The 13,318-nt window shown below is 48.5% G+C and overlaps 2 protein-coding genes across 2 annotated transcripts; one reads left to right on the top strand and one right to left on the bottom strand.

Moving 5' to 3' along the window:
* Positions 1–434: 434 nt before the first annotated feature.
* Positions 435–3,429, top strand: RAX2 (retina and anterior neural fold homeobox 2). Its single transcript, XM_007109282.3, has 2 exons — positions 435–1,939; positions 2,545–3,429. The coding sequence occupies exons 1-2, from the start codon at positions 1,724–1,726 to the stop codon at positions 2,881–2,883; spliced, it is 555 nt and encodes a 184-aa protein (XP_007109344.1). The 5' UTR covers positions 435–1,723; the 3' UTR covers positions 2,884–3,429.
* Positions 3,430–8,082: 4,653 nt separating this feature from the next.
* LOC102991290 (G2/mitotic-specific cyclin-B2-like) lies at positions 8,083–11,624 on the bottom strand. The gene has a single exon (XM_055081395.1). The coding sequence runs from the start codon at positions 11,225–11,227 to the stop codon at positions 10,031–10,033; it is 1,197 nt and encodes a 398-aa protein (XP_054937370.1). The 5' UTR covers positions 11,228–11,624; the 3' UTR covers positions 8,083–10,030.
* Positions 11,625–13,318: the final 1,694 nt, after the last annotated feature.

The following is a 13,318-nucleotide window of genomic DNA, read 5'->3' on the forward strand; positions in this document are numbered from 1 at the left end:
CCCCCCAGATTTCTCTCCTGCCTCTCCCCCGACCTTGCTCTGACCAGGCCTCTAGCATCCTCCTGGCCTCCCATCTTGCACACAATAGCTACTCATCCAAAATGCCATCTGTGCCCCTCCCATGCTCCACAACCTCCCATGGCTCCCCAGTACCCACCCCTTCACACCCAGTCTTGTCCAGAATGTACAGCCTTGTACTTCATCTCCCACTCTGATCACCTTCGTTGAAAGAGCAACCTTCCCTCCCCTGCTTGAGTTTTCTCACCAGGCTTCTGACCACCTGACATGCTATATTTTACTTATATAGTTACAGATTGTCTGTCTGTCTGTTTCCTCCACTAGGATGCCAGTTCCAAGATTTGTGTCTGTTTTGTTCACTGCTGTGAACAGTACCTGGTATACAGTAAGCTCAATAAGTGTTTACCGAGTGACTGAAAAGTGAACTTCCATTCATACCTCAAAACCCAGCTAAAGGGCTTCCCTGGTGGCGCAGTGGTTGAGAGTCCGCCTGCCGATGCAGGGGACGCGGGTTCGTGCCCCGGTCCGGGAAGATCCCACATGCCGCGGAGCGGCTGGGCCCGTGAGCCGTGGCCGCTGAGCCTGCGCGTCCGGAGCCTGTGCTCCGCAACGGGAGGGGCCACAGCAGTGAGAGGCCCGCGTACCGCAAAAACAAAACAACAAAAAAACAACCCAGCTAAAATGCCCCATACTCCTTTGCCCTGCACAGTGCCCAGGGGGCCAACTGGAATTGCCTTCACCTCTGGGGACCTCAGCTTCCCCAACCCCCGTTGACATTTGTGAATCTGAGAGGTTCTTTTTCTCACGCCAGAAGATAAAAAAAAAAAAAAAAAAAAAAACCCCTAACAGTGGATATTCATTAAGCACTCGCTGTATGCCGGTCACTGTGCGATGCTCTTTCCTTTCATCAGCTCACTGAGTCCCTGTGAGAGCCCCATGGGGTAAGTCCTGTTGTCGCCGTTTTACAGCTAAGGAAACTGAGGCCCAGAGAGGGGGAGGCTCTTGTTTATATCCTACAGCGAGGGGTGGCAGCCCCAGGCTAATGGTGTCCCTCCAACCCCTGGAGCCCGGCCCTCCCTCTGCGGCTCAGAGCAGCCAGCACCTGGGTGGGAGGGGCCCCCTCAATTAATCACCTCGCTAATCCTCCTTCCCACCCGACCCCAACCCCCTCGAGTCTGGCTGGGCCAGGCCAGCAGCAGACAGAGCTGGGCCGGCAGGGGCTGTCAGAGGGCCTGCTGGGAGCGGTGAGCGCTGGGCAGGTGGGCACAGGTGGGCCTGGGTGGGAGTTGGGGGCACAGAGAGCCCCCCAGGGCAGAAGACTGGGGGGGGGTAAGGAAGTGTTCCTAAGGGCAGTGTCCCAGCTTCTGCCTTCCTGGGGGTCCTAGACACAGAGACAGAGAGATCAAGGGAGACAGAGGCAGTCAGGGAGAGCTCCAGAGGGAAAGAGAAATAGAGGCGGGGGGACAGAGACATAGAGAAAAATGATCAGAGAGAAAGAAGTGGAGACAGAGTCAGGTGATCCGACATGGACAGAGAGGCTGGGGAGGCAGAATGCAGGACCCAGTGGAGGGAGAAGCCCCTCCATATCTTACCCCAGACCCAGCAGGGGCCGGGGGCTCCCCCGCCCTCCCCAGCCTCAGTCCCTCCCGTGTCTCACCGCCGTCTGTCCTGCCGCCGCCCCGCCAGGTGAGGGCGAGGAGGAGCCATGTTCCTGAGCCTGGGCGAGGGGCCAGCGGCTGAGGGTGGGCGGCCAGGGCCTGGCGAGGAGGCTCCCAAGAAGAAGCACCGGAGGAACCGCACGACCTTCACCACGTACCAGCTGCACCAGCTGGAGCGGGCGTTCGAGACCTCCCACTACCCGGACGTTTACAGCCGCGAGGAGCTGGCCGCCAAGGTGCACCTGCCCGAGGTGCGCGTGCAGGTGAGGGGATCCCCTAGCAACCCGAGGAGGGAGCCGGTGCCAGGTACGAACCCTCCCAGTGCATGGGAAGGCTTCCCGGAGTAGGGGACGTGGGACTGGGGCCTTGATGTTTGAATAGGAATTTGCCAACTAGAAAGGGCATTTTTCTAGCCCTCCAGAGCAATGTGTGCGAAGGTGTGGAGGGGTGAAATAGGAGGCATTTCCACAGAGCTGGGTGTTGAGGCAGGCGGAAGCGGAGGCAGAGAAGGAGCTTGGGAAGGGCCTCAAATGCCGAGCTCAGCGGCTGGAACTTCATGCCAAGGGCCAAGAGAGACCAGGAGGGGGGCCAGGGAGCCTGAGGGGCACTGGGCAAAGGGAAAGGCAAGGAGAGCCTGGATTCAGAAGACTTTGGCGCTGATTTGATGGGGTCCAAGAGGCAGAGATCCTGCTCTCAAAACAGCCATCTCCTTGGGGCAGGTAACGACATATGTTGGGACTGCAACACGTGGGGGTCAGGTTAGACAGCAGGCAGAACCCCAAGAGGCTAGGAGGCCCAGAGCAGGAAAGAGTGGCCTCGCCTCACCCCACCAGCCCTGACCCAGGAGCACCTCTCTTGCTGCTTCCAGGTGTGGTTCCAGAACCGCCGGGCTAAGTGGCGCCGCCAGGAGCGTCTGGAGTCAGGCTCCGGGGCCGTGGCAGCCCCAAGGCTCCCCGAGGCCCCAGCACTGCCCTTTGCCCGCCCTCCCGCCATGCCACTGCCCCTGGAGCCCTGGCTGGGCCCTGGTCCCCCAGCCGTGCCAGGACTCCCGCGCCTCCTGGGCCCGGGTCCGGGGCTGCAGGGGTCCTTCGGGCCCCACGCCTTTGGTCCAGCCTTCACGGACGGTTTCACCCTGGAGGAGGCGTCCTTGCGGCTGCTGGCCAAGGAGCACGTGCAGGCTCTGGACAGGGCCTGGCCATCGGCCTGAGCCTGGTGCCCAGCCCTCCCTCCTCAGCCTGTCTGTGGCCACCCACGCCGGGTCCCCCACCCCACCACCACCTCCTTACCCTGCCTTGCAGGTTTCAAGAAGGAGGTGGCCAGAGGATCCCCGGCCAGGGGGATGGGCCCCTGGCCTGGTCTCAAGGGAGTCTGTGCCCTCGTGGGGCCTCAGTCTCCCCATCTGTCAAGTGGGCATGGGTGAGCTGGATTCTGAGGTTCTTAGACTGCAATCAGGAGCCACTGGGATATGAATTCTGAGTTGATAAGTCTAAGTCCCTCCGCCTGCTGCCCTCTCTCTAAGAAATAACAAGTAACAGCAGTAGCAGCTCATGTTCAACCCACCCCCTTTCACTGTGTGCTCCCAGTGTGCCCATTGCTTTACCCCACGAGGTGGGCATGGCCACCAGCCTCATTTTTCGGGGGAGGAAACTGAGGCCCAGAGAGGGGAAGCCAGTTTCTTGAGGCCACACAGCCAGTAGGGGGCGGAGCTTTTTTAAAACTCATTGCCTGACTCCATCACCCCAGGCCCCATGCTGGACCCAGGCTGGGCGCTAACAGGAGACTCTGCTGAGGCTGGGCGAATACAGTCTGTCCCTGCTCCTCCCAGTTACCACGGTGTGGCTTATGTCCCCACTGGCCACAGCCCCCCATCATGTCTCCCAGCCCACTGCGGGGGAGGGTCGGGGCCCTGGTGACAAGGCCAGCATTTGTTCTGTCCCACCCATGTCTCCCACATGGCAGTCCTCACCTCCCTTCAGCCAGGGGATATACGACAGGACACGCCCAAGACTGTCCGGGTCTGGACTGGGCTGAGAACCGGGCTCCTGATCCCTGACCCAGGCCTCTGTTGAACAGTCTCAGAAGCACCACCACGTCTGGAAGGGGTTACGTGTGTGTATATATAGTAACAGCTTTACTGAGGTAAGATTTCCATAAAGTTAATTACATGTGCTTAAAGCATACCACTTGGTAAGCCTTGACATCTGTGTACACTCCTGGAAGCCTCGCCACGGTCACGTGACGTGCGCACCCCTTCAGCTGCTTTGTGCCTCCCCAGTCCTCTCCCACCCCGCCTGCCCCTCCCCACACGACCATTCATCTGCTTCTGTCACTGGACATTCACTTGAGTTTCCTAAGGTTTTATGGAAATGAAACCACACAGGATGTCTTCTTTATTAGGTTTTGTCTGGTTTCTTACGCCGAGGACAATTATTTTGAGAGGCGTCCAGGCGGACCCCCTTTTCTTGGTGAGCCCTATTCCGTAGTAGGGGATACACGTCTGTTTATTCTTTCCTCTGGTCTGCTCTGAGGTTGCTTCCAGTCTGGGACGATTATGAATTAAACTGCTGTGGACATTTGTGTACATGACCTACACCTTCATCTTTCTTGGGTAAATACCTGTGTATGGATTTTAGCCCTTCTCAGGTGTGACACGGCATCTCGCTATGGGTTTACTTTGCTTCTCCCTCTTGACACATGGTGCTGAGTGTCTTTCCATGTGCTCATTTGCCATCTGTGCATCTTTTGTGAAATGTCCGAATCTCTTATCCATTTCTATATACTGACAGTAAGCACATGGAAAAGGAAATATTTACATGTTTAAGATACCATTTAAAATAGTATCAAAACCATCAAACACCTCGGAATAAGTTGGACAAAAGACGTACAGCTGCTTGACACTGAAACTCAAAATATTGTTGAGGGAAACAAAAGAAAACGTGAGTGAATGAAGGGAGATGATATACCCATGGAGTTGGAAGGTTCACAGGGTATCAGATCTTCCCCAGATGGATCTACAGAGTCAACGCAATCCCAATTAAAATCCCAACAGACGGGCTTCCCTGGTGGCGCAGTGGTTGCGCGTCCGCCTGCCGATGCAGGGGAACCGGGTTCGCGCCCCGGTATGGGAAGGTCCCACATGCCGCGGAGCGGCTGGGCCCGTGAGCCATGGCCGCTGAGCCTGCGCGTCCGGAGCCTGTGCTCCGCAACGGGAGAGGCCACAACAGAGGAAGGCCCGCATACCACAAAAAAAAAAAAAAAAAAAAAAAAAAAAAATCCCAACAGACTTTTTTTTTTTTTTAGTAGAAACTGACTAAATGATTCTAAAATTTATATTAAAATACAAAGAACCTAGAATAGCCAAGGCAATCTAGAAGAAGAACGATACATTTGGAGGACTTACACTATTAGATATCGAGACTTTTAGAAATCCGCAGTAATTAAGGGAGTGTGGTTTTGGCCCAAGGATGGACAGGCAAGTTGACTGATGGAACCAAAGAAACAGACCCACATGTGAACGGTTGCTTGATTCACACCAAAGGCCTCCCTGCACATTGGGAAGGATTACCTCTCCAGCAAAGGGACCTGTATATGGAAAATACTGAACCTTGATCCCTGCCCCACACCATACACAAACGTTAAACGGATCATCAATCTAAGTGTGAAAGGCAGAACACTAAAGCTTTTAGAAAAAAACTGTAGGAGAATGTCTTCAAGACCTTGGCACTTGGCAAAGATATTATAAATGGGAAGTAAGGAACATTAAACATCAGCAGAAAGACTGGACTTTGTAAAAGTTAAGAACTTATGTACATCAAAATATACCATTAAGAGAGAGCATAGGCAAACCACAGAGGGGGAGAAGATATTTGAAATATTGACCAGCAAAGGACCCATAGCCTTGACAATTAGAAAAAGGACAGACACACCAATAAGAAAAAGACAACCATTTTTTGGTTTAATGGGCAAAAGACACTTCGGTAAAGAGTCAATCCAAATAGTCACAACCTTATGAAATGGTATGCAATGTCAATTGTCATTAGAGAAATGCAAATTAAAACCACAACAGAATATGCCCTATATGCCCATCAGAAGGTCTAAAATTAGACAGTATTTTGTGCTAATGGAACAATTTACACTTCACAAAACTTCGGACGCATCCACCCAAGATGTTGTTCTGTTTGTACAACAGAAGACTACACGACAAGGACAGACAAGGACCATGTACAGAGCTGGGCTGCCAACAGGGAGGAATCTCACCAACGTTGCTAAGCGAATGAAACCAGAACAAAAAGAGGACGTACTGTAAGCTTAGACGTCTGTGAAATTCAAGAACAGGCAAAGACCTCACCTATAGGCTCTTCACAAAGCTAAACATAGAATTCCCATACGACCTAGCAACTCCACGTCCAAATATACGCTCCGAAGAACTGAAAGCATTTTCCCCCTCAAACAACAAGAAATCTTGTTGGGCAATTCAGGGCTGCGGGTGCCGGTGCCCCTGTTCTTGGTGGCATTTGTCCTCATGGAGGCAAGGTGGCTTCGGCTCATTCATACATTGCAGCTGTATTCCAGAGAGGGGGAAGACAGAAGGACAGAGGCAAGATGCATGTGCCAGCTTTGTCTTTTTTTTTTTTTAATGTGGAAAACAATTGCTTTCCCAGAAGCACCCCCTGTGGGGCATCTGCTAACTCAGCGTTGACCCCTCAGCTATGGGGTGTGTCCGTGAGGGTGATTCGGTGACAGGGTTGTCCGCAGTTTCCATAAGACATAGGGAAGCCTGTTGGCAGTGGGAAGCAGGGTTAGCTCAAGACAAGGAAGGGAAAGGGATGAGGGATGAGTAACCTCGCCTGTCACCTTCCTGGGCTTCAGTTTCCTCAGCTGTCAAATGCGGCTGCAGAAGCTGTCTGGCCCCAGCAGGAAAGTGAAGAGGAAAGCATTTGGAAATACCCCAGGGAACATTTGCATCTGCTTTCCTTTGCACATGCGTGTTCATGGCCCCCTCCCTCCCTTTCTTCATGCCCCCACTCAGATGTCAAATCCTCAGATAGATCTTCCCAGACACCCCTGGCTACAGGTGTAGCTCTTCTCTCTGTAGGTCCCGTATTCTCCTTTCTATCCCTCCACACACGTATCACCCCTGAACCTATGACATATTCACTCATGCATTTACCTGTATTCTGTGAACCTCCGGCCCCACCTGCCTCACCTCATATGTGGTCTTAGTGGGTTCAGTGCTGCATCCCCCCGGCACTGAGCCTGTTGTCAATGCGTAGGGGTTACTCAATGAATATTTGCAAAATCAGTGAACTGAGGAGGCAGGCTGTGGTACTGGATGTGTCCAGCAGGTGGCAAGGCCTCACCACAGGTCGCCCTTCTAGGCTCATCCAGAAGGTACCTGGATGAAAGCCATCCTAAGATGTAGGACAGGTGTCTTGATCTCCTGGACCAGTGCCAGAGAAATACAACATGGGCTACGTGTCAGTCTAAATCTAGTAGCCAAGTGGTTGGAAACAGGTGACATCAACGTTAACAATGTATTTTATTGAACCCAGCATATCCCAAACATTATTTCAATGTGTCATCACTCTAAAAAGCTATTGGGGGCTTCCCTGGTGGTGCAGTGGTTAAAGAACCCACCTGCCAATGCAGGGGACGCGGGTTCGAGCCCTGGTACAGGAAGATTCCCACATGCCGTGGAGCAACTAAGCCCGTGAGCCACAACTACTGAAGCCCACGCGCCTAGAGCCCCTGCTCCACAACAAGAGAAGCCACCGCAATGAGAAGCCCATGCTCCGCAACGAAGAGCAGCCCCCGCTCACCACAACTAGAGAAAGCCCCCGCGCAGCAACGAAGACCCAACGCAGCCAAAAATTAAAAAAAAAAAAAGAGTAGCCCCCGCTCGCCGCAACTAGAGAAAGCCCGTGTACCAGCAACAAAGACCCAATGCAACCAAAAATAAATAATAAATAAATAAATAAAAATCATATTAAAAAGCTACTAATGAGATTTTTTTAAATATTTAGTTAGTTAGTTGTGCCGGGTCTTAGTTGCAGCAGGTGGGCTCCTTACTTGTGGTAATGAGACATTTTGTATTCTTCTTTGTTCCTGAACAAAGGCCTCAGAATCTGGTATCTATTTTATAACACTCACAGCATAGCTCAGCACAGAATAGCCACATTTTGTTTTTTGGCTGTGCTGTGCGTCATGCAGGGATCTTAGTTCCCTGACCAGGGACCAAACCCACACCTCCTGCATTGGGAGTGCAGAGCCTTAACCAGCAGACTGCCAAGGAAGTCCCTGGAATAGCCACATTTCAAGACTCAGTAGCGCCAGCTGTAGCGGACAGCGCATGACTGGAAAAAAAGATGGCAGATGAAACCTCAGGCTTGAAGGCTGTCTCTGCAGATACTGGGCCGAGCCAGGGCTCGGAGGGAAAGCCGCTTTGTCTCTCCCTGTGCCCTGCTTCCCCTGTGTTGTAATGTGGATCTGCCTGTAATGCCTGTGTCTCAAACCCAGTGTGTTGAAGAGGTCCCTGATGATATGACCCACTTTGATGGGTGGTGGGTTCCCCCTGGGTGACCTCCCCAAGTCACTGAAATGGACGATAGGGTGAACTTGTCTCATGGATGATGATGATGAGAACTTAATTTTTTTTTTTTTGGCCGTGCTGCATGTCTTATGGGATCTTAGTTCCCTGACCAGGGATCAAACCCTCGCCCCCTGAAGTGGAAGGGCGGAGTCCTAACCACTGGACAGCCAGGGAAGTCCCGTTGAGCGCTTGAAATAATTCACCCCAGGACCATGGCTCTCTCCATGTCCTGTTAAGGGATATAACGACTTTCCTCCTTAAAAGGGTAGTTTGAGTTGGGCATTGTGTTTCTCGTTGCTGCAAACTACAGCCCAACACTATTGAACATTTTATCGGTCACCGAAAGGAATTGACCCAGAATGATGCATCCAGAGAAGGTTAGAAGAAATCAGATTTGATAAAAGCTGCTTGGAACCCTATTTATCTGCTGAATGAAAGGATGAAAAGACAATTGATATGGTCATTACCAAAACAATACGTTTCTTAGGCAGAGGGCATTGGATTCCTTCAGTGAATGTCTGCACATCAACTTTGATTTAAAAATCCAACATATTCAATTAACTTTGAATCACTGCATAATTTTACATTTGCCCAAATTTGGAATCACAAGTTTGTTCTTTAAATATGATGAAATAAAATTTATATTTTAAGGCAGGATGAGAAAAACTTATAAAATTCTCTCTGTGTCCATTTGGGCCTCCTCGCTCCCTTCCATCTGCATTACACATGAACCAGACCTCCTCAAAGATGGAAACGCCTGCTCAGCTTTAAAGATCAATGTTTTTCTTGCTTCTGACACTATCAGTGTAACTTCTTAAAAGAATAGTGTTCTTTCCTAACTTTGTAGAAGGTCATGATGACTTACTACTCGCTTTGTATGTGCTTACCTAGACTATGTGTCTTTGGTGAACTTTGTATAAAATGTCAGTATGTCATTTTGATGTATGACCTTTTGTCTTGAAAACGTATGTGACCGTGCCTTCAACTTTAACAGGTGGAACAATCCTCAGAGCTTCTGAGAGTCTGTCTCCTGGGTTATAATCCTTAGTTTGGCTCGAATTAAATTCTCTTTTTCTGCTTAACTTGATTGTTAATTAAATTTTCATTGCCAGCTACATAAAAATTCAAAACTTTAATTTGGCAAATGTCACCATACACAGGTAAAAGAACAAAATGAAACAATATTTTCAGCTTATATAGTAGAGAGGATGATATTTATAAAGAGTTGTTAAAATCAACAGGAAGATGACAATACTCTGATAAAATATGAAGCATCTGTTGGGGAATTTAGCTAATACATATAGGAAAAGATATTCAGCCTCACTAATAAGCCAGGAATGTGCAATAAAATGACGGCATACCATTTTATTAGCAAAAGCTGTTTACAATTGCAAACCCTAGTGGTAAAGGGATAAGGTTTTTGGTAAATAGGTACAAGCATTTGGGAAAGCAATTTGGTAAAATGTATCATAGGACCTTAAAATGATGAGTATGTACATATGCAAATGACTCAGCAATTGCATTTCTAGGCATTTATCCTACAGAATGAAACTCATTTTCCTACAGAAAATCAAAATGTGGTTTGTTTGTTTTTTTTTACCTTAAGAAAATCAATAGCTTTATTTTTCCTCAATATACATGTAGAAAATCAGTCTGAGAAAAGGTTTCATGAAATAGACCAGAAGACTGTATATAAAGTCAGGAGTTCCAAATCAGCAAGACAAAGTGCACAGATGAAGCACTCTTCCCTGAGGGCCTCGGCACCCTAGGACCGTCCCAGCAGAGGTGAGGCAAGCTCTTGGATGGTTTTTGAGTTCAGCTGGGGAATTGTGCTGATCTTCAGGAGTTTGCTGCTGGCATACTTATTCTTGATGGCGATGAATTTCGTTAACTTTTCATTTACTTTCACTACATTTTTGGCCATGTGCTGCATGACTTCCAATACTTCATTCTCTGTGTATCCAGTGTAATACTGCTGCTTTAAGTTCCATTTTCCGTGGCCTAGAACCTTCTGGGACAGGCAGGAAGCGGCTGCTGCCACCTTAGAAGGGTGATAATGCACCATGTCGTAGTCAATGAGAGTCAGTTCCATCAAGTATTTGGCTAAAGTGTGCTGTTCAACATCGACCTCTCCGGCTTTTGATGCCCGCCTTAAGAAATGTAGTGCTAAAGGTCGAACCAACTCAAATTTCAGTACTTTCAAAATTAGAGTTTCCATTTCTCGAATTTGAGAACTGGTGTAAGCATTGTCTGTGATGTAAACGAAGTCTTGAATATTTGGAGGAAACATCTCCTCATACTTGGAAGCCAAGAGCAGAGCTGTAATCCCAACCAGTTGAAGCTTCTTACGAGGGACAGGCTGAACCTGTAAAAATCGGTCCATGATGGCGACGCACACGTACAGAGTTTCCTGCAGCAGCCTAAACTTGGAGTGGACTTGCACCAGCCAATCCACCAGGATGGCACGCATGCGCCCGTTTATATCTCTTCCATCTAAAAAATGTGGATTTATGGATTGCAGAACCTCAAGCTGCCTTAGATACTGGTAGAGATCCTTAACATAGTCGCTGCAGAGCTGAGGGTTCTCCCAGTCTTCAGTCTCAATATCCTCAATTCTGCAGAGCAAGGCATCAGAGAAAGCTTGGCAGAGGTTCTCTTCCTTCATGGAGATATCCACAGGTGTGGGAGAGGGACCCTTTGGAGCCAACACTTCCATCTGCCCTGGTTTCACAGAAGCAGTAGGTTTCAGGTGCTTGTTGACATTTGTTGTATTGGTGGGTGGAACAGGTACTTTAGTGTTCTGAGCTTTCTTAGTTACTTGTGTGGCTCTGATTGTAACTCGATTTCCAATTTCTTCTAAAACTGCCCGTCTGATAGTCACATGGCTTTTAGGTTTAGAATTAACTCCTGTGTCAATATTCTCCAAATCGGTGGACACCGTCGGGCGTCGGAGCAGCGCCATGAGGGACGGGACAGGTAAGAGTGGCAGCCCGGCCCAGGGAGGGACGCGGACTGGAAACGGAGAGCGCTAGCTTCCTCGGCACCGTTAGGACTGCGCTCTGAGACCGCGACGCTGGGGATCTTCCCAAAATGTGGTTTTTAAAAAAATTTTTTTATTGGTGTAGAGTTGATTTACAATATTGTGTTAGTTTCAGGTGTACAGCAAAGTGAATCAGTTATACATATACATATATCCACTCTTTTTAAGATTCTTTTCCGTTATAGGTCATTACAAGATACTGAGCAGACTTCCCTGTGTAATACAGTAGGTCCTTATTAGTTATCTATTTCATACATAGTAGTGTGTATATGTCAATCCCAATCTCTCAATTTATCCCTCCCCCCTTACCCCCTGGTAACCATAAGTTTGCTTTCTACATCTGTAACTCTATTTCTGTTTTGTAGATAAGTTCATTTGTACCAAAAATTTTTTATTGGTGTAGGGTTGATTTACAATATTGTGTTAGTTTCAGGTGTACAGCAAAGTGAATCAGTTATACATATACATATATCCACTCTTTTTAAGATTCTTTTCCGTTATAGGTCATTACAAGATACTGAGCAGACTTCCCTGTGTAATACAGTAGGTCCTTATTAGTTATCTATTTCATACATAGTAGTGTGTATATGTCAATCCCAATCTCTCAATTTATCCCTCCCCCCTTACCCCCTGGTAACCATAAGTTTGCTTTCTACATCTGTAACTCTATTTCTGTTTTGTAGATAAGTTCATTTGTACCCTTTTTTAAGATTCCACATATAAGTGATATCATATGATATTTGTCTTTCCAAAATGTGGTTTATACACTCTTGGCCCAAGTGTGCAAAAAGGCGTATACAGGGATAGTCACTGTATCCCTCCCCTTCACTTGCAATGAATTTCCAGTCTTCAGTTCTAATTCCCTCCTACGAGTGCACTGCTGATGAAGTGACTGCTTAAGCATGCAAATCTGATGATGCAATTGTTTAAAATTGATCCTATGTGCTTCTGCGTAGAGTTCACACTCTTTAGCCTAGCAGGAAATGCATTTTATCTACTTGAAATCCTCCAAGCTTGAAATGCTCCTGGCTCATTCCCTCCCCTGTGCCCTGGCACATGTTTTTCTCTGACTCGAGTCTCCCTCTCTGCTCATAAGGGTGTCACTAGGAAACAGATGGCACCCTTCAAGAGAGTGATGGAAGAACGTTCCCTGAGAGGACTATGTGCAAATACGTGGATACCTTTAAAGAAAGCCAACAAAGGATTCTGTGGCATTCTGCAGTGGGCAAGAGTGGGAGCGGTTACTACCTTTGACCTGAAGGGGGAAAAGAGGGACTAAATCATGGAACCCAGCAAGAGCTCAACATGACAGCAGCTGAAGCTTTCACTAGACCAAGAGCCATGGCCAAACCATGACCCAGCATGGAGGGAGACAGGAAGACATAACTCTTAATTATTTCCCCTCCCTGCTGATCTTGTGCTGCTGTTCCCAGTTGGTCAAAGCCAAATGGAAGTCAGGAGGCAAATGACCTTGGTTGGTGTGATCCAGAGAAGTCAGTTTCCCAGGGTAGAGGGTGGGGCAGAAACATGTGTACGGTGGGTCTGGTGGGGCAAAACTTTTCTACTTGGCTTCAAAAACTCAGCTCAAACTACATCTCCTTTGGGAATCATTCCCAGATCTTTCAAGACTGTCAAGTTCAAGTTTCTTGTGCAAGCTTCTTCTCATCCAGCCTTTTGCACGGTGGTGAAAGAATTTGTTTATTTGCCATGCTTCATTCATTAGACTAAAAAAGTTCAAAGGCTGTGTGATGTAGTGGAAAGAGGAGATTTTGAATTCTGTAGACTCAAAATTAATTCTGCACTCTGCCACTTACAAAGGCTTTGCTTTTAGGCGTACTTCCAATTCTTCGAGACGTACTTCCAATTCTTCATGATAGTACTCACCCCATGGGGCTGTTGTGAGGAGTAGAGAGCAAAAGTGTCTTTAAAATAACTCACATGACTGAGGAGATTCTCAGTGAGTGAAAGTGTATTGGATACGTTATATTGATGGCTGGGCATAAATTTGGCATT

Source organism: Physeter macrocephalus, chromosome 2 (assembly GCF_002837175.3).
Source record: "Physeter macrocephalus isolate SW-GA chromosome 2, ASM283717v5, whole genome shotgun sequence".
In the NCBI taxonomy this organism is placed as follows: domain Eukaryota; kingdom Metazoa; phylum Chordata; class Mammalia; order Artiodactyla; family Physeteridae; genus Physeter; species Physeter macrocephalus.

Coding starts and splice junctions, on each gene's coding strand:
- RAX2 (XM_007109282.3), top strand. CDS start 1,724: ATGTTCCTGAGCCTGGGCGAGGGGCCAGCGGCTGAGGGTGGGCGGCCA. Junction 1,940..2,544: donor TGCCCGAGGTGCGCGTGCAG/GTGAGGGGATCC, acceptor TGCTGCTTCCAG/GTGTGGTTCCAGAACCGCCG.
- LOC102991290 (XM_055081395.1), bottom strand. CDS start 11,227: ATGGCGCTGCTCCGACGCCCGACGGTGTCCACCGATTTGGAGAATATT.